The sequence below is a fragment of the Centropristis striata genome, chromosome 19 (assembly GCF_030273125.1).
Source record: "Centropristis striata isolate RG_2023a ecotype Rhode Island chromosome 19, C.striata_1.0, whole genome shotgun sequence".
NCBI classification, from domain to species: Eukaryota; Metazoa; Chordata; class Actinopteri; order Perciformes; family Serranidae; genus Centropristis; species Centropristis striata.
The window spans coordinates 15,442,231-15,466,942 of record NC_081535.1 but is presented as its reverse complement, the minus strand read 5'-3'; the positions used below and the strand labels follow the sequence as shown (position 1 = coordinate 15,466,942).

Below are 24,712 nucleotides of genomic sequence, written 5' to 3'. Positions count from 1 at the left end.
GTGAGTGCAGCAAAACGTGGTCTTCCTCATCAGTGTAAAGAGGTTTAGAAGAGCAAAATTACTCCAAAAAAAAGGGAAAAATCTGGTGCTTTCAACTATTTAAAACATTTTTAAAAGGCCTCCAAAAAAGAAGCTGTGATAGAAATTATAAAGTAATTTTTGAGATGCTTTCAAAGCACCATTTTTTAAATTACACTATACATATGTATTTAAAAAATAATTTAAAAATAAAATAAAATAAAATTAAATCTTGAAATCGTGAATTTTATTTTATTATTTATTTAGTTTTAGTGTGTATTTTCTGAAATTAGAGATTATTAAGCTCCAGCTTTTGGACTTAAACGGGGACCCTACCAATTTAACAAATCAAAGTGTTTACAGCTTTTAGGGAGTACTATTGTATGATTTCATTAAGTCCAAAACCGTCTAAAAATCAAATCAAATTTGGAGCTGAAGACTACAAATTTGAAAATGAATCTCTGACGGAACTGTAGGCTGTTCATGCTGCATTGTGGGTAACGTAGGCAGCAGGTTTTAAAGCAGAAGATGAAATGGAATATATGGAATAAATCCATTTTTTTTATGTCCATTGGAGTACTCTTAAATCAATGGGCGCTTAAGCTACACCGTCATCACTTTATTAACACAACTGATAATTCTTCAACAGTTTACATTGACATTGGCATGTAAACAGTATAGGCATGCATCACCTGCTACCTGTTAAAATAGTGATTGATACTTTGGTTATGAGGTGGTATATCTGACTCACAAATCACTATCAGTGTCTCTACAGATGTCTACCCAGGCCTTGTTAATGTGAGGCTGAGCTGGCTTGGAGCCACAGTATGCACACAATCTGACCTTGCTTAAGCAGGGAATACTGCTGAATCATACACTCCAAGAAAGGTGCATCATGGGGATTAAAAGTCTACGAAACTACAAAAAAAAAACTTCAGATCAAGTGAAATACAAGCTGCTACCGGGCTGAAAAACACTCATGTTGTTGCCTGCATGCAGTAAGCTTCACTTACAGCATAAGCACTGGCAGACAGATGGATGAGCTGAGCTGGAAGGGCTCAAAGCTCAGGTGGACTCTCTCTCTCTCTCTCTCTCTCTCTCTCTCTCTCTCTGTCTGTCTCTGTGTGTCTCTCTCTCTGCAAGGTCATACTGCAGCATAACAGATCAGATTTGTTCCCCTCGCTTTGTTTTGTATTGTCATCCGCAGCAGCAGCTCTTGACAGGAAGAAAACTGTTTGCAAGACTGAAACCTCCACACACACACACACACACACACATTCACACACAGCAAGCATCATTCTGCACCCTTGCCTGGACAGGATTAAATAGCCTGAGGACAACAAAATGGTAGCTCTGCCAAATACACAAACCAAGCTGCCTATAACTGTATCTGCTCCACAGGAAGTCAGCACATAAACTGCCCGTGCCTCTGTGTCAGGTGTCATAGGATTTATAATGGTAAACATTTGCAACTTTGTGTCATTTTGGACAAAATGACTGAGTTAAGAAACTGACTAAGCTTTGTTTATAGCACTCATATCCAGAGGTGCTCAGTCATTTTAAATGTCAAGTCACTTAAGAGGAAATTGAGGTTCCCTGAATGCATCAGTTAACAGATGAAGGGATTTATGCAGGCCTAACAAAATAATCTCCTCGCCTTTGGTGGTGTGGGAGAAGACACAGGGATAAGGCTGGTTAAAGGTGCAACGATTTGGAGCGTTTTAACGAAGCCTGTGTGGTGGATTGAGGACTGAGAAGGGGGATGGGGACTTGGGGATGTGTAAGGTGTAAAAATGTAAGCGACTGCGGCCGCTTGCGTGATGCACCAACATGCATTGCAGCTTGGAGAAAAAAAGCTACTTACTTCCCGACGAAGTTCTCCAGCACCGAGCTCTTGCCCGCACTCTGGCCGCCCACCACGGCGATCTGGGGCAGGTCCAGGTTCGCGTTCTGACCGATGGAGGAGAAGGCATCCTGCATGCGGTTCACCAGAGGAATCAAATCCTCCATTCCCCGGTTCCCCATGTTTGCGATGCAATGGGAAGTCTATCTTCCTTGTCAAAGCAGGGAGGGATTAATTTCTTATGTTCTTCTCCTCGCCACCCTCGCGTTTAGAGGGCGTTTTAAGACTGCGCACACACCGGCTCACTTCTCGCTTTGCCCCCTCATTGACTGCGCCTCCTCGGTGTGTCAGGACTCTCTCCACCACCGAGCATGTACACTTCTCCACCAAGCGCCGCAGGGGGGAGGATGAGGATGATCTCTCGTATTTTCCTCATGAGAGATCCCTGCAGTTCTCCACGCACACCGCTCGGTGGTGACACTGCTTTACTTTCACTGTAGTTCTCTGTCAAATTGTGCAGTTTAACTTGCAGCGGAGGTCTTGTTTTTCGGAGACACTGAAGTTAAATCTTGTCTTGGTGCTTTTAGAAAGGTGGAGATTGTAAATGTGGAATCCAGTTTTTAATGGTGTAGATGTAGAACTCTGTCCATGGTGCTGAATGTGTTAGCACCATGGACAGAGGCCAGGGGGCACTCTTCAACTTTATGTTTGTTTTTATAATGCATACAGAATGTGCAGTATCTATCTATCTACATTTTACATACATACACATACATATATACATACATACATACATACATACACACATACACACACATACATACGTGTGTATGTGTGCATGTATCCATCTATCTATCTATGTCTAAAGAGTCTTACTAATGTTTTTGTCTTTAAAAAATGTTTTTCCACCATTGATGCTGCACAATATGGGTAATCATTTTAATATTTTTTACTTTATTTCTTATAAATATTATAAGTAATATTCAATGGGTTTTATTTTCCATCTTATGTGATGCATTTTTTTCATATTCTTATATCCTAATTAATGCTACATGTATAAAAGGTGCTGTACAAAAAATGTATTATTATCATTAAGAATAAATAATAATAATAATAATAATAATAATAATAATGTACTGTATACTAGTGTGTATAATGTATAGCCTATATGTACAATGCAGTGCTAGTTTTAACGTAATTGAATTTGTATTTAAGCATTTGTTTAATATGAAGTACCTTTTATTAAATTTACAACGACATTGCAGTGCAATTTATATAAAGCTGATGTTCTGCCAAAACTTAATAAACAAACAAAACATGTTTAAGAAATGCCCTACAATCACAGTCTGGTATAAAAATGCATTAGGTTGTTATTGTTTTATATTTGCAACACATAGTTTGTGAGTGAATCATAGGGCATTTGTAAAACATGTTTTGTTTGTTAAGTTTTGGCCCGAAAACTTGCTTTACAGATTTAACCCTTTGATGCACAACATGTGTCTAAAGTGATCCGACTAAGTTTTTATATTCTATATCTTTGCAATAAATTAATTGCATCACTCAGTATCCCAGGTTTTCCTCAATGAACTTGTTTTTGATCATCATACATCCTAATTTTTTGTTTTCATTTCTTACTTTTTGTATAAAAACCCTTTTTTGTATCACTACGCTTCTAATGCACAAGTTCATTTTTGATCCATGTGTGTAAACTTGATGTAATATTACAAAAAAATATTTTTCTTCATAAAGTATGAAAGGAAAAGTGGATATAATGATCTGTTGTAATTTTAAAAAAAGATATTCAAACACACAGCCAGAATGAAATAAGATGGGAAATGAAGGCAGGTCATTTTTGATCCATGTTGTGCATTAGAAGGTGTTTATATGTTGTGCATCAAAGGGTCACCAATTCACCAATCACCAATTTAAAACCTGACAAAGAATACACAAATATTAACTATCCTATTTTGTTAAATTGGTGTTTTTTCCAATGGAAATTATTATTTGGTGGCTCTAATAAGTCTCAAATGTTAAAATATGTGATTTTCCAATGTAATCTGGTGGTTCTAACAACTCTTTTAAAGTTAAACCTTATAGATAAGACAAACATAGTTACACATATACTCAAATTGTTAATTTAGTGTATCACTTTTTGTATCACTACGCTTCTAACGCACAAGGTCATTTTCGACCCATGTGTGTAAACTTGATGTAATAATACAAATACTATTTTTCTTCATAAAGTATGAAAGGAAAAATGGATATAATGATCTATATAAAGATATTCAAACACACAGCCAGAATGAAATAACATTTTGACCCATGTTGTGCATTAGAAGGTGTTTATATGTTGTGCATCAAAGGGTTAAGAAGAAAAAACAAACAGTAGGCCTACATGAAAGCTTCATTGTTATTTATAATGTAAGACAGGGATGGGCAACTTAAATGCTGGAGGGGGCCACAATTTTTCATTGACACTACCACAGGGCCACATATAGGACTGTGCACTTAACCAGATATGATGAAACTGCAATTTTAAATATGTTTACAGTGCAGTAACTTAACATATTTCATGCTCAAATGCATGTATAACAGTATACATAGGAATACAAAAGGTTTGAATCAAATAAAAAATAACCACTTACTGTGATTTTTTTTCAGGGCAAGAACAGCAGACCAACATTAATTGCAAGAAGTAATTTTATGCATTTTTACACTGGACTTTTAAGATTTCATGCTCAAATGCATGTAGTTGTACTGAGGGCCACTTCAAGTGAGAGTGCGGGCCGTATGCGGCCCCCGGGCCTCCAGTTGCCCATCCCTGCCCTCCAATCACAGTGTGGTATAAGAAATGCATTAGGTTGTTATTGTTTTATATTTGCAACCGATACTTTGTGAGTGAATCATAGGGCATTTGTAAAACATGTTCTGTTTAAGTTTTGGCCCGAAAACTTGCTTTACAGATTTAAGAAGAGAAACAATAAGCCTACATGAGAGCTTCATTGTTATTTATAATGTAGGAGGTGTGTGTTTAGTTGTCCAGACAACCAGCAGGGGGCGCGATGGCGCACTAATGTCACTACACCGGGGACGCTGGTTTGGGTTTCTGTTATATGCTAGTTGCACCGGGACTGAGAGCAAGTACTCAACCCTGTGCTACGATTTTAGTGGATTACCACCAATAATCGCCACTTTGCTCATTTGAGAAGTAAGTCCTAACACCTGTGAATTAGGTAAAATGTAGAAACGGCCGCAGGAGGCGCAGCTGGTTTATCTGTGAGTTAGCTGGCTAGGTCGCTGCTATGCTAAGCTAACTTGTTGGGTTCAGTTACTGAGCAGTTGCTAATGTAGCTTCGTTCATTTCAGAGCAGGTGTAGCTTGTTCATTTATTTGTACTTTGTGTTAGTTTTTGAATAGTATGTCGTTCTCTAACTACAGTAATTGGTCACAAATGTTGCTCTCTACATACAGTTGGCTATCCGGGTAAAGAAATGAGAATATGCTAACGATAAGTTGACAAAAGGTGGATTGATAGCTTACCTGCTAGCACTAGCTAACGTTAGCTGTCATCACGAAATATGAGAGCGACCTGTTGTCTCAGGAGGTGCGCTCTGTTATTGAACCTGTCCCTACTTCGCCACACTGTTAAAATAATCGTCTAAGTAATTTTTTGTCAAAATTGTTTTTTTTGCCTAAATCATCTCCTCATGACGCCTGCCAACTATGGTAAAATCACCTACATCCTCAGTTGATCAGATCATGATTTTACACCTTTAAGATCATCACTTCTTTGACAATTTGCCACATTCATAGGCATCAGATAAGAACGAGCTAGAGGGAGATTGTTTAGTTATCAGTTTAGTTTATCATTGTTTATTGTTGACACTAATATTGGTAACACTTTACTCTAAGTTGTCTACATAAGAGTGACATGAGCGTGTCATAAACATGACTTGGGATGTGTCATGAACACTAATGACACTTTGAAGCAACATTAATGCTCATGATACTTGCATGTCATGTTTTTGACAGGCTTGTGTGACTCTTATGTAGACACCTTCAAAATAAAGTCTTACCATATCTTGCTTAAGTCACAAAGGCATGTTCAAAAAATTGCCTAAGTCATTTATTTCTCTTAAGTTACATAATGTACACACAGTGTTAACACTATGCCAATAGCCATCCTTTGTTACATAATTTTGAATGAAATGATCGATAAATGTCTTGTGTTACACTTTTGGTGAAGTTTTTTGTGTTTCCTGCAAAACTTGAAAAAATGAGTTAGGCGATTATTTTAACAGGGTGACGATATTTAAGAGTTGTTGTGGCGGCGGGACACATGGGGGGCTCACACAAACTTTCTTTTCCCTTATCCAGATATATTTTATTATTAGGACTGTCAAAACATCGGCACCTGACACCCGCTGGTCTGTCAACTCACAGTGCAACACTAACGGAGGAAATTAAAGCCCGTCATGTTCAATCCACACATCCATCAGCAGCAACAGCAGCAACAGCAACAGTTTCACCAGCACCTGCGGCAGCTACAACAACTTTTCCAGCAGCAGCCTCCGCCTCCTCCACCACCGCAGCCGCCACCTGGACACCATGTCCCCCATCACCACCACCAGGCACAGCGGTAAGCACGTTAACTCGAGACCGGGGCTTAGGTAGGGCCCTCCGGATCAGATGTGTGTCGCTGGCGGTAGCTTAGCTGGAAGCCCCGTCACAACATTGTTCGATTGTATGGGTCTGGGAATATCTATAGATGTGCAGTATTTTTTGATTTAAATGAAATGTGTGTATTGCAAATCTATGGTACTGGTGCATGTGATGTGTTGAGTTCCTCTATATAAAGCTAGGAGCTAGAATCTGCAGCTTTACAGTTATATTTCTACTTGTTTCAATCAAGCAACACTGGCGTACCGCTATAGAAAGATTGTTTGTTTTGTGACAAAATAGATTCAACTCCACCCAAAACAACATTATCTTTCTGGATCAGATACTTCGGTTATCAAACTGTGTTATGGGTAAATTCAAAGTTGGTCTATTGCCATACTCTGTTATCTGACCAGCCCAAAGGTAGTTTTGATAAACTGCAGATTACAAAGAACTCTATATCTCAAGATTACTGTCCCCAGATCACCTCTCCCACTAAAGGATATATAGTAACCCATGATCTTGTGTCATGTTACCTGGTCAGGTCACTCGGGTCTCTTGTTTTATTGTGAGGATGAGCAAAGGCACACATGTTAATGTTTTGGGTTATACTCGTGAGCTTTAATGACCACTGCCTGACACGTTAACTATGTTTTTGCTTTATCAAGGTCAGCAAAAATAATAATGCTCATGTCCATAGTGTCTTGTACCATATTGTCCGTTGTGTTTACATGCCTGTTTGTGAAAATTGTTTTATTTGTTTTATGAAGCTCATTGAGCAATGTCTTGTAATTATGTGCTATAAAAAGTCTAAACTTGAGCCAAAAGCTGATAGGGAATGAAGTTGACTTCTGATAAAGGCTAATCCATATCAGATTTCCTGCACATTTACACAAAATCATCATAAAGAATACAAACATGAGCAGCTTGAGGAGTCAGCACTTGTGTGTTGTTGTAAAGTCATTTTGTTTTCAACTCTGTAAGGTCAGGATATCAGCTTATTTCAACAGAAGTGTCTGAAATACATTTCCAGGTTTGCAACAAGAATCATTAGGCTGTTCTTTAGCTACAGGTAAGGTTGTGTGCTCTGAAATGATGATTCATATTTATTTCCTTTTGTTTATTTGTTGTGCAGATCCATTCCTGTTACTCCCCAGACAGCTCCTCCTCCCAGGATGGTCAACCTGTGCCAGACAACCCAGACTACCATCATGGCCCCCAATCCCATGCTGCAGGGGGCCCTACTGATGCAGCAGATGCAGGGTACAGTGTGGATTATAGTAAAAAAGATGGCAGCATCTGACAATCATTAAGAGAATTAGAATTTTCTTTTGAAACTTGCATACACAATGTGTCTAAAGGCACTTAATATGTAACTTGTAAGGGGTTATGATTTTAAGTTGGCTTGATTTTTAACTTACATCTCTTGTCTTGCTTTCATGCAGGTAACATGCGTAACTTTGGAATGGGTGGACAGCAGTTCCGTCAGTTCTTCGCAGCTCGGGCAAGGTCTTCTCTGCTCGGGCCAGTTCCGATGGGCATGGGCATCAAGACCCCCATGATGGGTTTCCCAGCGGCTCGACCGTACCACCCACATGCTCGCTACTACAACAACAACAACACCAACAACACCATCACCACCACAGCCCCTTCCTCCTCTGCCTACTCCTCTTCCATCACCTACACAGTAATTGCAGCAGCAACATTATAATTTTTTTAATAGTTTTTGGCCAATAATGGAATTCAATGCGATACTGGTATAAGATACATCAGGGTTTGACTACTCATAGTTCTTGCTAGTAGAGCGGAAATTATTAATTGCTGACTTACTGGATGGGCAATGGAATAAGTTAAAAAAAAAAAAAATTGAAATGCAGAAGCATATATTCCAAAAGAATCATTTTTTTGTTGGATTTTGTCTATAGAACAAAATCAGCCTTAAACAGATTGATCAAGCAAGTCAAATGATTGTAGTTGAGCTGATTAAATGGAACAGATTTGAGTTGGAGCTCAACACTGTTTAAGTTACAAATGCATTAATCAGGTCTTTGGTTTCCATCATATATCCAAACAAATCTACTTTTAGGTACTTAGACAATTGTATCCAGCCCTAAAAAGATCTTCATTCTTTGCAATTTTACTTGGGATTTATTTCAAATGAGACTTGTGCTGATACCGACTTAAGTAAACAAGCCAGACCTCTTTTATATCGAGTTTATTTGTAATCCTGTCATCTATGCTTTTGTGTAGGACACTGCAGCTCGCCAGCCAGACAGGAAGAGGGACAGCGAGCAGATGGCAGATGACCAACCAGCAGCTAGCAGTACCAATGAAACCACTGACAAGACTGAAACAGGTAGAGCATCAGTACAACCAGCACTGATACATGCTCATGGTTTAACGTGATGTAGTGCGTGTTGAATGTCAAATGTGACTTTGTAAAGAAGATTAATGGTGAACTTTTTTTTTTTTTTTTTTTTTAAGATATTTTTTGGGCCATTTTCAAGGCTTTATTGATAGTGAGACAGATAGAAAGGGGGTGACAGAGGGGAGGACATGCGGTAAAGGGAGCTCAGGCCGGATTCGAACCCAGCTCCGCCACAGCGAGGACTGTAGCCTCTGCACATGGGGCGCCTGTGTAACCCACTACGCTACGGACCACCCAATGGTGAACATTTGTTAGTGGATGTCTTTTGTCTTTGTTTCCAATTCTGTCTTTTCTACCCACAGATGGCGCCGTGGGAGGAGTGGGTGGGCCCACACAGCCCTCTGAGGAGCGACTTGAAGAACCTGTACTGAAGAAACAGAGGACAGAGGGGTACGAAAAAACATTTTTATTGCTGTGAATGCCATTGTGCTAGAAGAGAAGATACATGAACGTTGCAAATATATCTAATCAAGGGGTGGAAATGTGGGGTAATTTACAACAACCTAAGCAGTTGTTGTTATTTTCCCCTCAGGTCAGAGGAGCCCAAAGAACAATGTGTTGTTGAGACCGATACCGTTACAGTTACAGATACAGATGTGGCTGTTCTATCCGCTGAGTGTAATAGCAACACAGAGGACAGCCAGCTTGAAGGTAACACACTCACAGAAACATGGAGTAGATGGGCTTGATTTTTTCTTTATATATATATATATATGTATGTATATATATATATATATATATATATATATATATATACATACATACATAACTGAAACCATTCATAAAAGCAGCATGGGTGAATGAGAATGTGCAGACTTTGCATGGGTTGAACATGAACATGGTTAAAAACTGTGGTAAAAAAACAACAACAAAAAAATGGAACTCAGGTGAGGTGGAGGGTATAATATTCAGCTTGTTTTTTTATATATATATATATATATATATATATATACATACATACAATAGACTTAGACTTAGCTGTGTCTTCATGGCCTTATACTGGATCTTTCACAGGATCTGGGTAATGCAAATGGTTTATGTTGGGCAAATTTTAAATGAGACATTCATTCACAGAATTGTCTTTGATGTAATGCATTTTAAGATTCTTTCAAGGACCAATGTAAATTTAAAAATCGGACAATAATTTCTGTGTTTGCAGTTTACAGTGATGATAAATGGTGTGATTTTGGCTTTTTTTTGGAAGCATACCTTCCAACCTGCTGGGTGTTTATGGGGTTCAGTGTTAAGCTGTAATTCAGTCTAAATGTAGTCAGTCAAGATTAAAAACTTTATTTTACTTCACTTTTAATTTGGTAACAATTCTTTTCTCAGACTGCATCATTCTGGAGGAAGGAGGCTCCGCAGGGGGATCAGATGTAATCCTCCAGGACCTGGAGGAGAGCAGAGCTGCTGAGGTGAGAGGAGCCCTTATTTTGGATGGGCATAGATGAAATAATGTCAACACTAAATTATAGATTTTAAAGTTAGTAAATCATTTGTAATCATTTGTAAATCAATTGTAAATGCTACTAAATAGTTGGTCACCTTGGCCTGTGCTGATTACCAGTATTTGTCATTGAACTCCTGTGTACAGTATATTTTTGTCATATCACAGTTAAATAAATGCATGACCGTGGGTTAAGATCTGGTTTGTGACCTATAGGTTCACAGCCTGTTGGCCCCGTCCCCATCTGGCGGGCTGACTGAAGAAGACCAGCAGGTTAATTTATTCCCAGAGGAGATGCCACAGGACAAAGATGCCCCACTGGCTTTACCAGACAACCAGGAAGAAGAAGAAGTGGAAGGTGTAGCTGACGGAGCCAACAAGTTCTACTGCTACCTCTGCGGCATCACCTGCCACAACCAGCAAGTAGGTTGAACATGTAAATCAATATATAAGTCATAGTGGAATTTAGATTTACCTGGGTTGCTTCAGATTAATTTTTCCCTAACTGTTGTTTTCTAATTAAAATTTTCTCTCCTCTGTGTATTTTTGTTTTTATTTATTTATTTTTTAGAACTTCAGGAGTCATATGAACAGTGTTTCCCACCAGCAGAGGATGATGGAGATCCAACACATGAGCAACGCTTGCCTGGTCACCCTGCTGCCACGAGTGCAGGAGTCTCTACAGGAAGCAAACAAAGATGGGTCAGTTTAAAACAAACAAATATGCATTTGTTGTGGGGGGGGGTTCATTTTATTTTTTTATTTCACCTTAAACGGGTTGAATTCTTCTTGTAAATTTGAGGATGTGGCTTCAGAAAGAGAAAATTATCCACAGACATATATTGTTTATAATTATTTTCATGTGTTTTCTGCAGGGAGAAGAAGCACTGGTGTGCCACCTGTCACACCTACTTCACCAGTAGCATCATGGACCACCGTCGCACAGAGGAACACAAAGTAAAGCTGCTCACTTTATAGATGAGCACATTTACATTGGGCTGAATAAGCTTTGGAAATGGTTGAAAAAGCTCTTTTGGTTGTTTTTAGATGCAAATATCCTGTAGTGATCTGGTGTCCCTTCATCTCTCCTCAGGTTGCCAGCAGAGCAGCCATCTCCTCCTGCACAGTCTGCAAGAAACACTTCAGGACCTCCCAGATTTTTGTGGAGCACTTGCAATCTCAGGAGCACAGACAGAAAGTGGAGAAGGTATCTGTGTTTGGATTGATTTTAGACCATTTAACAACAATCAAGTTTTTTTTTTCCATAACTGAAAATAAAATGAAATATTTGTGATGTACTTGCTGCTGATCACCAGCTCCAGGAACAGGAGGGCTGTGAGTCTTTAGGCAAGCTGACCGCCATGGACACGGACGGCTTCTCCCTAGAAGAGGTGGAGGGCAGTGAGGTGGAGGAGGAAGAGGAAAGACCGATGAATGAAAAGGTGATTTTCATATATTTTGTTTTCATTTGAATGGCCAGTGAGCTTTAAATCCTAAGGGTTAGCTAAGTTCAACATCACTTTGAGATCTAAAATAACACTACTATTAAATCTGTATTTGTCATATTATAGTTGTTAACTGTGTTTGTGGTGACTTGGTTCAGGATGAGTGGTCATTCCTTAAAGAAGTGACTCTAAAGGACATGGCCAGTGATGAACAGTATGACGCTGACACAGTCTATGGTGAGTGATGACTAACCCTTGACGCATAATTAATTTTGTCTTTTTTCACATTCTTGTGGTTTGGATTTACTGATAAAGAACATTTGATTTATGTTTATTCTTGGATTTCTTTACCGCAGGGTCCAGTTTTTTTGTTCCAGTCGCAGGTTTTATCTGCAGACTTTGCAACAAGTTTTACCACTTTGAATCTTCTGCCCTGCACACCCACTGCAAATCACTGAAGCATTTTGAGAACCTCAAGGTTGGTTTCAATGACTTCACTCGCTTTGTTTTCACTATTAAAATAGCTGGTATATGATTTTCTGTGGCCCAGTGAAAATATTGTTATTCTTTAACCATTGACCCCAGTTAACTGGGGTAGGCTTCTTTTATTGTACCAAAATTCCACATTGATTTTTTTAACACTTAATAATTCTTGAGGTCTGAGAGAAGATAAGGCTTCTGCACCTCCTCTTAACTCTGTTTTCAGGCTTTATAAAATATATACAGGCCCTCAAGTCTGCAAAGAAAACGGGAGGATTATTCTAATAGCGAATACCCATAGAGAGGCTTAGTGTAGAGAGTAGAAAGCTGCAGAAGGGGGGCTGTTTTTAAATTCTAGCATTTGTTTTGCCTTTTTCAGAAAACTGGCAACCTCAGGGTTAACGTTAACATCATTATTTTGGTCATTTACAGCACTAAGAAGATAAATACAGTCTTGGAAAAAAATATTAGACCACACTTGTTTTCTTCAATTTCTTGTTTATTTTAATGCCTGGTACAACTAAAGGTACATTTGTTTGGACACATCTATTGATAACAACATAAGATAAGAGCTGATATCTAGACAATTTCCATCGTTTTCTTGATAATGATTTTGGTTATTATTAAGAAAACCATGGAAAATATTTGTCCAAACAAATGTAGCTTTGTTGTACTAGGCATCAAAATGAACAAGAAATTGAAGAAAAAGGGTGGTCTAATCATTTTTTCCATGACTGTACATGTTTGACTGAGTGGATAAACACAGCTTCAATCCAAGCATACATAAACACGTGGCTGGTTCGCATTAATCTGCATGTAAAATACATTTGCATTGATGTGTGTTATCCTTGAGGAATTTCCCTATGTATTTGCAGTTTTTTTAATGGTTTGTCTTCTCAGACGTACAGAGAGTTGCTGAATCAAAAGAGTGGAGCTGTTGAATCTTCGAGAGAGTCTCCCCCCACTGCAGACAGCCTCAGGCCTGAAACAGAAAAAACCACACACTGTTCAGATGAGAATTCCCTCTCTGATGACACTGGTTTAGAGACCAACCCAGACTCCAGACAGCCCACCATTGCACTCACCCCATTGAAGATGCAGACAGAAAACCAGGAACAGGAGGAACCAGCAGAACCTGACCCAACCTCACAGGACCTCATCAGCACCTCAGCGACCAGCACTGGCAGCACAGACCAAGAGCTCACCCTCCACAGCAAGGAGGAGACCACCTCCGAGGCCTCTGTAGTTCAGGAAACTCCAGCTGAGCTGCTCGCTGATAGCAGAGAGGAGCAGGTCTCAGAGCAAGCAGCTGCTGTTGAGGATGCTAATGCAGAGGAGCAAGTCTCAGAGCAAGCAGCTGCTGTTGAGGATGCTAACGCAGAGGAAGAGGAAGCACCTGCTGTCATAGGGAAAAAAAGCGGCACAGGGAAGGCAAAACCCAAACGGAGGTCAGGGAGGGCCTCAAACAGACGCTGAGTTAAAGATGAGATGTGGAAGAAAACCACAATCGTAACCGTAGGACAGGATGTGTCGGTATGTGAAGAGGATCTTGCCTGAAACCGAGACCAACAGCCCTGCCTCTCTCCATGTTGGATGGTTGGAGTTAAGCACACACCAACAAACAGGAAGAATGTTGATTAATCACAGTGGAGCATGATTTCTTATTCTATGCTCTCCCAGGGTGGGAAATTAACACCTGACAGCCACCACACATGTGTTTAATCCGTAACAGTGGCTCTCAGAGGATAATGTTCACTTGAGTAGTGCAGTCTCCAGCCTCACCTCTAGATGGCAAAAATCAAAATGAGATCTTGTAGCTACATGTAGACATTTAGCTCAGAACAAATATGTAAAAACCTTTTATTGGTTATCCACTAGAACAGCCATCACTTAGATACTCATGCTGTGTCCCAAGTCCATACTTCATACTAAACCTCAGCAGGTTCTGACTGTCAAAATAAAATAACTCGACTCTCCATCTTGCCTCATCATGAGGTCAAAATTTCAGGAACCAGTGTGATGTTGACTTCTGGGTTAGCCTACAAAATCCTACAAAAGTAATGACATTCTCATTAGCCTCAGTTCAGCTGTACTTGTGTTTAGAGCTAAATAGAGCAATTGGTGGCATGCTAAAATGATAAACTAAGTACAACCTGGCAGAGGCACAAATATTCTGCAAAAATAGTATAATAGGACAGTTCTACTGCATATAAGTAGAATGGTATCAGGACACACTTATGTATTCTAAAAGATAAATGCAAATTTAATTTTTCATACAGAAAAAAGGAAATATTGAGAAATTTGTGTTTTATCAGCTTACCCCCATCTGCAATTACAAATGTGATTTATTTATTTATTTATTCCCCCCCTTTCTTTGACTCACTATTAAAATCAACAGTAATTGCATCTTACCGCTAATGAACGGGTTCCAGGCTTTTTAATGAGGCAGAGAAATAAAGGGGCCAGAAGATTTTTTACCTACTGATGTTAATTTCCCACCCTGTTGTCCTCAAGGATCAGGAGTTTGATTTGTTTAGCTTTTGCTAATTCTCCAGCTTGCTAGATGGACGATTGTTAACTTAATATAAGTGGCGACATCTTCAACATTGTTAACAACGTAGCACACGCTTTTAGTGAGCTGAAATGTAGAATGTAACCATTTAAGTGTTTGAGAGGGTGACAACTTTTGTTTTAAAAAAGTGTTAAAAAGGTACTTGAGTGAAATGCTGAACCTTGAGTCTGACCAGTCTTGTTCAGGGCATTTTATTATCTTGTTTTGTTTTTAGACATTTTGGGCTCAAGTTGACGTCGTGTTTGGGGCACAAAAGTTGCCAGCAGCTGTGGCCTTCTTACTGAAACAGTGCCGGAAATAGGGAAGTTCTTTTGCATGATGAATAATTTAAAATGTGTTGGGATTCAACACAATCAGAAGGAGCTGAATGAAGTATTGAACAACTGTCAACAAAATGTCTAAAAACCCTTTTACATCTGCACAGTCATACGGGACAGAAAGCCCTGTATTCTTGAGGTTAAATTGGTTCTTTAATGATAATTGGCAAAACAAAAAAACAAGCTGCTCTGTCTGCATTTTTTCATTTTGAATGTTTAAAGCTCGTCAGTCAAGGTAGGTATCTGCTGCTTGAAGCTTGAAAGTTTCTTCTTGCTGGATGTTTGCACTTCAGTGGACCCAAAAATCTTTTCGCTCATAAAAATAAAAGCATTAACATAGAATGGCTCATGTTGGCATAACAGAGTGATTTTATACAAAATCATATTTACATATTTCTGGTGTGCCTCCATTTAGGAAAAAAACTTCCTTTAATTTTTCATGGACTTTTAATGCTGTTAGTGGTCCTTGCTTATTTTCCTCCAATTTTCCATTGATTTTTTTTCTTCTCATTAAGATGTTTTATTTGCTATACACTGGACGTATGAGTTGATGTAAGGAGGGGAAAACATGAAGTGTCTGTAGGTATTTAATGTAGCAAATTCTCCTCGCAAACTGATTTTTAAGCAGCACTCAGTGCAGTACAGTAGATTATCCCAGTTGCATTATTCTACAAATGTGTAACTTTGGTTCCAGCATTTCAGCAGTCACAAGGCTTCATGACTTCTTTGCTGCTTTGGAAATATGTCATCCTTCATATTAGAGAAAGGATATTTTAAACCACAGAAGTGGTTGGCTGATACAGTAGCAACACTCATAGTCATGGTGGCGACTGTCATGTGATTAGTACGGCGTCATGTTGTGTCTGAAGGAACGAGACATGCAACTGTACTTTGAGAACAGAAGGGAGCAGGAGAGAGAAAAGGACTAGTAAAGGATGATTTCAAACAAAGCTGTATGTTTCTTATTGTATTTTTATTCAGCTACTGACTTAAGTGAGATGAACAAACAGGTGATGTTTTCTAACTGCTGGAAGTTTTATGGATTTTTGTTTTCTGTTTGGGGAGGGAGGGAGGGAGGGAGGGGGTCATTTTAATTTATATTAAAATGTCTGACAATTCCCACACCTTGTCGACTTTATTTTTACTATTCTTTGCAAGTACTTAACACATACAAACACTTATAAACTCACTTATCCTGAACATGTTAAAGCAACTACAAGGTACTTTTAACTGGTTATGAAACAGCCTGAATTTAATACAGAGGCTTCTATATGATCTGCGTGAGCAAACAAGACCATCAGTGATAAGAATGGCAATTTTGACAATCATTCTTAATGCCTATCCCCAGGAAATGCCACCATTTTTCCCACATGGGCTATTAAAATCAACACAAAATAAAAGTCCCTTGTAGATGCCTTAATGAAAATGAACAGGACAGCAGATTGACAGATTTACAGTCTTACTGCAGCCCAAATATTATACTGGTAGACCACTGGAATATTGCATATTTAAGTTTTGGAATAAAACAAACAGGAACAGAGACTGTACAGCTATTACAAAGTGGATTGTAAACACCAAATGGATCAACACAACACAGAAGTTCAACTACGACCCGTTTTGGTCAGAAGGACACATTTTTTTAATAAATAAATTTAATCCTGGTTTTAGATTGTATTCTCATGATGTCCCACTTGGACCTGATCAAGGGCCACACAGCTTTTCAAGCAACAACATGTTTGACCTTGATTTTACTGTACTGGTCCCGGGTGACTACGGTGTGCAAAAGGTTAAAAAAAATCTGCTCAATGACCAAACTTCAGCACACCACAGTTCAACAAAAGTAGGATAACTAGATTGAAGAGAAGCAAAATATCACACATCTGCTGATGGAAGTGTACTTTCACAGTAGAATCAGATAGGCATGAACGATGCAGATCAAAGGTCATTAGTCCAACAGACAGAGGTTAGGAGTTGAGTCAGCTTTCATTAATATTTCCATCCCTGTATTTTGCAGAACTCAGCCCCCCCTCAGCACTTATTTGCAATCCTCATTGTCTTTGTTCAAGTCTTCCTTGCTGGTTGAGGAGGAGTCCCCGTCTGCAGGACAGTGCTCCTCCTGGGTCTGGGAGCCAAGCAGCTGGGCTCTGAACTCCATCCGGGCCTCCCGGTTCGACTCCATCAATTCGTGTAGTTTGCCATTAAGTGAATCATTCCGATCTTCCAGGTCATCCAGATAGGAGTTGATCTGATCTAGCATGGAGTTGATGGCTTCATACTCTGGATATACAGCAGAGAGATTTCAGTCAATTAAAGTAAATAGGCTCTGTTACAGAGTAAAGAAAAATGTTTTAGTTACTTCTAATGGCAATTATTAGATACTGATATTGCAAATTGATATTTGATCTTTTTTCCTGATTATTCTAATTTCCATTGAGAAATATATTAAAATTATCATGGTGTACCAAATATGTAGGCAGGGACATATCTGCAGCACCACAATACTTAATTGATAATACAGAAAGGTATTATGACACCTTTTTTGCCTTTAACAAATATTTGGCCTCCTGGGATTTCAATATTGCACTAGTCCATATTGCAATTTTAAAAGTCAAATAAAAATTACAATTAATTGTGCAGCTCTAGTCAAGAATTTCTGGTCTTTGACATAGAAGTAACCCCAATTGTTTGGACAGGGTTTATGCTGTGAAAGTGTGTAGAATCACATTACTATTAGTACCTGTATGATTTAATGTTCCATTTACATAATTTGAGAATATGAACAAGCTGAAAAGCAGAAAAACAACACTGATGATAAATATTGAATATGCTTCACAGACAGCAGCTGTCATTTTGGGCGTCGATGAGAGTAGCTATAATGATATTACTTGGGCAAATATAAGTAAACCCTGCCTTGATCCAACATTCTAACTCTATGGAGTCTGGGGCTATTTTGTCCATTTTTGAATCATTTTTATTCCACCTGTATACACCACTTTAAAAATGTTTAAATGCCTTGTACGTTTGTTTTTTTCTTCCAGCACAACCTCACCTATATGACCTAATAATGATTGATTTTACTCTGACTTACTGCGATCTTGTGATTGTGTGTGATCCTGTCATCCAATTCTGTTTTTTTACTAGTGTGACTCTTATTTGTGTCTTGTGTGTTTAGCGTAACAATTTTGGTCATTTTGTGTCTTTTTTTGTCATTTTTTGTCTTCTGTGTTTTTTTGGTCATTTTGTGTCTTTTTTAGTCCTTGAGTCCAACATAAAATGTGATTTTGAATCTTTTTTTACTTTCAAAACACTATCATGCTCAATAAATAATTTGAAATGTTGCAAATGTGAACAAAGATTGCAAATATAACATATAAGAGGGTTACATCCAGTTCTATAATTTTATACAAAATATATTTGACCTTGTCTCCAGTTTTACATGGTATATCATCATCAAACTGAAACTGGCCTCATGGAGTTTAGAGGCCAGAACTTTAGAGGTAAAATTACAGTAGGGCTCAACGCTGCTTTGTTTTTACGTCTGGATTTGATGAAGAAGTCATGCTTTGGCGCTTTTGGTGACTCCAGAGGGTTAACCAGAAAGCCCCTGAACTAGCTAAGTTAGCGTGTAAAGACCATGGTAAAGACAGTGTCACCTGACTTCAAGCCAATGAGTAAATCATTTTATTTAACATACGGCTTCGGGATTATGTCGTTATTGACCAAAAATCACTTGAAAAGCGCATTGAATTTGAGCTTACTCTGTAAATTCCTTTTCACTGCAATAATGTTAAATTACTAGCATCAATTACGATGAATGAACACACTAGCGCCTTACCTTCTTCGTCATATTCATCGTCATCGTTGATTATACCATCCTCAATTAAGATGTTTGGATCTCCATTTGGTCCAGACATTATTTAGTGTTAAATCTTCTTGTTTATTACTTTATTACAAAGAGAGCTTTCTGCTAGTTTTCGCTGTTATAGTTAGCTAGTTTGACAAACGTCAGATATTTGTTTACTGGAGTGGTGCATTGTGGGAAAATATGGGCGGGGTTTCACGTTCTCAACAAAGCTCGCAAGAGTTTAAGACAAGAGTACTCACTCTGTACCGATAGCCTGATGCGAAGTTTAGTGAAAATGTTTTCCGTACTACACCACAGAACACGTTTGTGTGTTATACGTTACTATTATTAGTGTTTTGGAGCATAGTCAAGATTTTCTTCATTTGAAGTTGCTCCTGTGCCGCCGAAGCTTACTTGTCAATCGCATTTTGGGTTTCTAAAAGTGAATAAAAAGTGAGAGTGGGACCTCTTTTATTTTCCTGCTCTCTGATTTCGAGCTGTCAGTTGCTGTCAGTCAGCTGACTGGACCTGGACACACCATACCTAAGCCAATTAACGATTATTTTTGCACTGTAGAAACATTAAAGTCACTTGAACTTACTCTAATAATCTAATGCATGTATCGGTCCATGTCATAGTAGCAGATTTGTGGTATGCAGTTATTTCGTTTGTTTTTAAAATAGTTATCTAGTCTGATACGTTATCGTATTTAGTCAGTTTTCATGCTATATAGTTATTGAAAACCTCAACCTTAACTCGGTTTATTCACAGTGATTTAATCAAAGGGTCTGTGTTTGATAGATACCATGATGCATAGCGTCACCCTGTTAAAATAATCGCCTAACTCATTTTTTCTCAAGTTTTGCAGGAAACACAAAAAACTTCACTAAAAGTGTAACATATGACATTTATTGATCATTTCACTCAAAAATAATGTAACCAAGGATGGCTATTGGCATAGTAATAAGAGAAATTACTTGGGCAATTTTTTGAACATGCCTTTGTGACTTAATCAAGATATGGTAACACTTTATCTTGACGGTGTCTACAAAAACAGTCACACAAGCCTGTCAGAAACATGACATGACAAGTATCATGAGCAATAATGTTACTTCAAAGTGTCATTAATGCTCATGACGCATCCCATGTCATGTTTATGACACGCTCATGTCACTCTTATGTAGACACCTTCAAAATAAGGTGTTGCCATATCTGACTTAAGTCACAAAGGCATGTTCAAAATATTGCCCAAGTCACATTTTATTTTGACTTAGGCATAATAAATCCGCTTAAGTCACACACAAGGATGCAGGCGATTTTATCATAGGTGACCGGCGTCATGAGGAGATGATTTAGGCAAAAAACAAACAAAAAAACCCAAACAATTTTGACAAAAAATGTCTTAGGCGATTATTTTAACAGTGTGACGATAGACTGTATATAGATGATTGCTGACTTTATCCTTAAACTGACCTTCCTTACTTTGATCAATAGGTGGCGCTAACTTGTCATGCAACGGAGTCTGCGCCGTCAACCCACGTGTAGATATTTCCTGTAAGAGGGTGGCCTGATCAAAACACTGAAGGATCTGTTTTGAAGTGTTTTTAAGATATGGATGAATTACCTGCGGACCTCAGAGCCTTTCTTCTTAACCACCCTTTTCTTCAGCTTACAGATGGCAAAAAGGTTAGCGAGCTAATTACATCACATTACACGAAAAGCACGGTTGTACAATGTGATGCTAGTCGTTTTGCTAATGTATCTCATGGGCTGTGAAGTGTTGTGATGGTTACATGTGTTGACTAAATGTGCTGCACCCTGCCAAACTACATGAATAACACCACTAAATGTAGCATATATGTCACCTAATGTTGTTTTTAGATCAAATGCACTCTGAATGGCCATGAGTTTCCATGCAACCTGACGGAGCTGAAGAACTTCACTAAAGGGAAGAAATATGAGAAACTGAGTGCTGCAGCAGATTTCAACTACAGCCAGTATGAACCACACGTTGTACCAAGCACAAAGCAACCGTAAGGAAAATAACGAATTGTGTTTTTTCTGTGTGTGCAAGAAAAACCTTCCTTATGTTACTTTGTTAAAGGGCCAGTTCAGGCAAAAAAATTAAATATACATATTTTTTCTCTTACCCGTGGTGCTTTTTATCAATCTCGACTGTTTTGGTGTGACTTGCTGAGTGTTTGAGATATCAGCTGTGTACACTTGGCTTTTGGAGCTCAAAGTGCAAAACAATTCTGTGAAAAACTACAGTTCCTACATGAAGGTCTGTTAGTTATCCTGAGTAACCAGGTCATGATTTCTCGAAAGAGACAATTGTCATTGAGTAGATACAGTCATGGAAAAAAATATTAGACCAGCCTGTTTCTTGAAATTCTTGTTCATTTTAATGCCTGGTACTACTAAAGGTACATTTGTTTGGACAAATATAATGATAACAACAAAAATAGCTCATAAGAGTTTCACTTAAGAGCTAATATCTAGACATTTTCCATGGGGTTCCTGATAATTATATCGGTTATTATCAAGAAAACCATGGAAAATGGCTAGATATCAGCTCTTAAACTCTTATGAGCTGTATGTTTTTTACAAGCCAAGTGCCAGTCTAGTTCCATTACAGCCTATTGAAGACATACATATCTACAGCTGATATTTCCAACACTCTGCAACTTTAGTTTGACTAAAAGCCCAGGTAAGAGGACATTTTTAAAACTCTTTTTAGTTTGGAAGTGAACCGTGCTTTTAAGTAAATGCAACACTTCCTCAACCAGAAATGGGCTGACTGTGTGAAGCTTATCTGCATGTGTAATATATTGTTTTATCCCGTCTGCCTTCTTTCCAGCAACCAGTTCTTCTGTAAGCTGACCCTCAGACACCTCAACCGACAGCCGCATCATGTCCTAAGACATGTTAATGGGAAACGCTTCAAGAAAGCCCTTTCCAAATGTCAGTGCATTTCCTCTATACATGCATGTCACTTTGTTCATTAGGGGTTGTTCAAAAAGTTAGTATAGTATACCTTAGGGTTGTCACGATACTAAAATTTTCAACTCGATACCGATACTCAGGAAAATATTCGATACTCAATACCATTTTCGATACCACAAGGATAAAAACAAAGACCCCAAAATTTAACAGAAATATTTATATTAACAAGAAAAATGCAACATGTTAAAATTAACAGAACAACAGGTTAAATATTTATAATAAAAAAACAGTTGTGCAATAAGAAACTGCAACTATGATAACAAGCTTCAGGTCTGAGGTAGTGCAAAACATAAATAAATACAATAAACAATAACAATTAGAACAATATTTTGAGGTGGTATGCTGTGCACAATATTAGGCAAGCTTGATTAAAAAAAATAGCAATAACTTAACTTAAGTGTTCATTCCTTTACTAGGTATCAATACTTTTGAAAATGAGTATCGTATCCGGATACAACATTTTAGTAACAATACTTTTTTGAGTATCGATACTTTTGACAACCCTAGTATGCCTTTTGAACATTAGGGATGTTATACAACCTAAAGTCACAAAGACTTTTAGTGTGATTCTTATCATTCAGGAAGGAAATTAAAGCTATCTGGTATATATGTGCTGATTTAAGATTTATTTCCATTGTATCACTTTTCTCCTAAACATCATCTTTCTATACAATTGTTAAGCATATTTAGGGGATTGTGTTAAATGTGGTAAATTAGATCCTCCAGAATTTTTTAAAAAGCACTTTTAGCCTAAAGACACTGCCATCCCCACATCATCCAGGCAGTTATCTAGTTACAATATTCACATCCAGTTTTAATGTCATACTGAAATACTTCAACATCTATTTCAGATTTGCACTGAAGTATTGCTTCAGTTCTTATCAGTGTACCTTTGGTCCTTCAAAACTTCTTGGTAATATTACTTAACTTTTATCACGCCATTCTTCCCGGAGCTACATGCTTGGTGATAATGACGATAATGAGTTCACATCTTTATACAATTTTGATTAAACAACAGCCCGATGTTTACTCGCAGCTATGCAGTCCATGTTAAGCATCAGAAATATTTTACACTATTCACTTTCAACTTGACTGTCTCATTCCTGCTGTAGATGAAGAGTGTGTGAAGCAGGGGATTGAATATGTTCCAGCCAGACTCACACAGAAAAGGCCCAAAGACTTCATAGAGGAGGTCAGTCGGGGGAAGCCCTCAAAACACAAGAACAACTTGTGGGAACCTGCATCCAGTGAAGAGGATCACAGTGACTCAGAAGACAGCATGAGTGACCTCTACCCTTGTCAGTACACATTTACTGCCTGTCAGAAGAGTATCTTGTAGAACAGAAGCTTTACGTTTCTGTAACACTGTGTCAAATGTTTCCACAGCCACTATGTTCACTGTAAAAGACAAGGCAGAAGAAAGTATGGAGGCTAACGGGGATGAGGAGGAAGATGACTTCCAAACAGATGAAGAGGATGAAATGGAGGTGGATAAGCCGGTGGTGCAGAAACGCAAGAAGGTCTGTAGAAATATGAAACCACTTCTTTTGGAATTTAATCAATTAATGTGAATACCTCTAATTTTCTTTGTCTGACACTAATGTGGTCATGTTTATGTCTTTCAGGCACAGGGCGGTGGTTTTCAAAAGAAATTCAGAAATAACCACTGGAAATCAGGGCGTAAGAAACAAGGAAAAGTCCCGAATGGAAAGTAAAAAACAAAAACCACATATGTAGAGTTTTTTTATACGTGGGATTTTGTCAGGGAGCAACGCTGCACTTCCAGACTGGAGTAGTATTTCTGTCTCAGCTAGCCTGACCTTTTGTATAGGTGAACATCCGATCAGTTTTTCATATTTTCTACATATGAAAGGTCTCTTTTATGAGTTGTGATGCTGCAAAGTTTAGGCTGGTTTACATGACAGAAAATGTGTTGGTGACAGTAAATGCATCACTTTGACTGGATGTATTGTCTAGTTTGCAACCAAATGTGGTAGTATAAAATACATCTCAGTTTGGATTTTCAAACATTGTCTGTGTTTTGATTTTTAACATCATTGCCTATAACATCAATGAAAGGAGAGACCTTTACAGACAGCAACTGTCGCAAACTATCATTAGTAAGAAGATTGCTAATCATATAAACCATTATATCAATTTACAGTTTTTCAAGAAGAAAAATGTTGTAGGCCAACATCAACATTTGTCTTTGTAAGACTTTTAAGAAATTATATAACATGGTAATACTGAAGTTCAAATTCATATGGGAAAAATACAATAAAGTCATAACCATGAAAGATACAGGTAAAAGGGTGAAAATATAAACAATTAAATTTAAAAAATACAACAAAGTGCATAGAATAGTTCGATTTCAAATATCAATACAGTTGTATGGAAATTTGTAAATTAAAGTCAGAGCAAACATTATACAAAAAAAAAAAACAAGTACTTAGGAGTATGTATGTGAACAAAGGCAAACACATACATTCATACACATGTTATTGTGTCTACTAGGAGAAAGACATCAATACAATAATATATTTTGTATATCTATTGCATATTATTTTATACACAATACATTGCAATGCTTGATAAACAGAGGAGGTTGGGACATTTTTCACACAGAGGACTATACAAAAAAAGTAAGCTGAAG

General features: G+C 38.1%; 4 protein-coding genes across 12 annotated transcripts in view; 2 read left to right on the top strand and 2 right to left on the bottom strand.

Annotated features, from left to right (window-relative positions):
• Window positions 1–2,295, bottom strand: part of dnm1a (dynamin 1a) — a 65,391-nt gene extending 63,096 nt beyond the window's left edge. For 2 of the 7 annotated variants that reach the window (XM_059357543.1, XM_059357540.1), the window contains exon 1: window positions 1,883–2,295. In XM_059357543.1, coding sequence (XP_059213526.1) covers window positions 1,883–2,043 — 161 coding nt within the window. In that variant the 5' untranslated portion in view covers window positions 2,044–2,295. The remainder of the gene's footprint in view (window positions 1–1,882) is intronic. The other 5 variants (XM_059357545.1, XM_059357546.1, XM_059357542.1 and 2 more) reach the window with 4 other exon arrangements.
• A 2,663-nt stretch (window positions 2,296–4,958) lies between these two features.
• On the top strand, window positions 4,959–16,077 carry ciz1a (cdkn1a interacting zinc finger protein 1a). 2 transcript variants are annotated; one of them, XM_059358119.1, is made up of 16 exons: window positions 4,959–5,069; window positions 6,239–6,500; window positions 7,656–7,783; window positions 7,966–8,207; window positions 8,771–8,876; window positions 9,251–9,338; window positions 9,481–9,599; window positions 10,281–10,363; window positions 10,612–10,818; window positions 10,967–11,097; window positions 11,271–11,352; window positions 11,489–11,602; window positions 11,712–11,837; window positions 11,999–12,077; window positions 12,197–12,318; window positions 13,221–16,077. In XM_059358119.1, the coding sequence occupies exons 2-16, from the start codon at window positions 6,337–6,339 to the stop codon at window positions 13,794–13,796; spliced, it is 2,367 nt and encodes a 788-aa protein (XP_059214102.1). In that variant the 5' UTR covers window positions 4,959–5,069; window positions 6,239–6,336; the 3' UTR covers window positions 13,797–16,077. The 2 variants fall into 2 exon arrangements, with proteins under 2 accessions (XP_059214102.1, XP_059214103.1); XM_059358120.1 differs by having other exon boundaries at window positions 4,964–5,069; window positions 6,256–6,500.
• On the bottom strand, window positions 16,068–19,240 carry bbln (bublin coiled coil protein). Its single transcript, XM_059358121.1, has 2 exons — window positions 19,045–19,240; window positions 16,068–17,486 (listed from the first exon to the last, which is right to left on the bottom strand). The coding sequence occupies exons 1-2, from the start codon at window positions 19,121–19,123 to the stop codon at window positions 17,245–17,247; spliced, it is 321 nt and encodes a 106-aa protein (XP_059214104.1). The 5' UTR covers window positions 19,124–19,240; the 3' UTR covers window positions 16,068–17,244.
• Window positions 19,241–19,603: 363 nt separating this feature from the next.
• surf2 (surfeit 2) lies at window positions 19,604–24,081 on the top strand. Of its 2 annotated transcripts, XM_059358187.1 has the most exons (7): window positions 19,604–19,704; window positions 20,548–20,739; window positions 20,935–21,086; window positions 21,914–22,017; window positions 23,172–23,357; window positions 23,446–23,579; window positions 23,685–24,081. In XM_059358187.1, exons 2-7 carry the CDS (start codon window positions 20,665–20,667, stop codon window positions 23,772–23,774), a joined length of 741 nt encoding a protein of 246 aa, XP_059214170.1. In that variant the 5' UTR covers window positions 19,604–19,704; window positions 20,548–20,664; the 3' UTR covers window positions 23,775–24,081. The 2 variants fall into 2 exon arrangements, with proteins under 2 accessions (XP_059214170.1, XP_059214169.1); XM_059358186.1 differs by lacking the exon at window positions 19,604–19,704 and having other exon boundaries at window positions 20,517–20,739.
• The last annotated feature ends 631 nt before the right edge of the window (window positions 24,082–24,712 follow it).

Bases quoted from the DNA above. Each gene is read 5' to 3' on its own strand.
- ciz1a (XM_059358119.1), top strand. From the start codon at position 6,337: ATGTTCAATCCACACATCCATCAGCAGCAACAGCAGCAACAGCAACAG. The intron at 10,819-10,966 runs GTAGGTTGAACA...TTTATTTTTTAG, and splicing joins TCACCTGCCACAACCAGCAA to AACTTCAGGAGTCATATGAA. The intron at 11,098-11,270 runs GTCAGTTTAAAA...TGTTTTCTGCAG, and splicing joins CAGGAAGCAAACAAAGATGG to GGAGAAGAAGCACTGGTGTG.
- bbln (XM_059358121.1), bottom strand. From the start codon at position 19,123: ATGTCTGGACCAAATGGAGATCCAAACATCTTAATTGAGGATGGTATA. The intron at 17,487-19,044 runs GTAAGGCGCTAG...CTGTATATCCAG, and splicing joins CGATGAATATGACGAAGAAG to AGTATGAAGCCATCAACTCC.
- surf2 (XM_059358187.1), top strand. From the start codon at position 20,665: ATGGATGAATTACCTGCGGACCTCAGAGCCTTTCTTCTTAACCACCCT. The intron at 21,087-21,913 runs GTAAGGAAAATA...CCTTCTTTCCAG, and splicing joins GTACCAAGCACAAAGCAACC to CAACCAGTTCTTCTGTAAGC. The intron at 23,580-23,684 runs GTCTGTAGAAAT...TATGTCTTTCAG, and splicing joins TGGTGCAGAAACGCAAGAAG to GCACAGGGCGGTGGTTTTCA.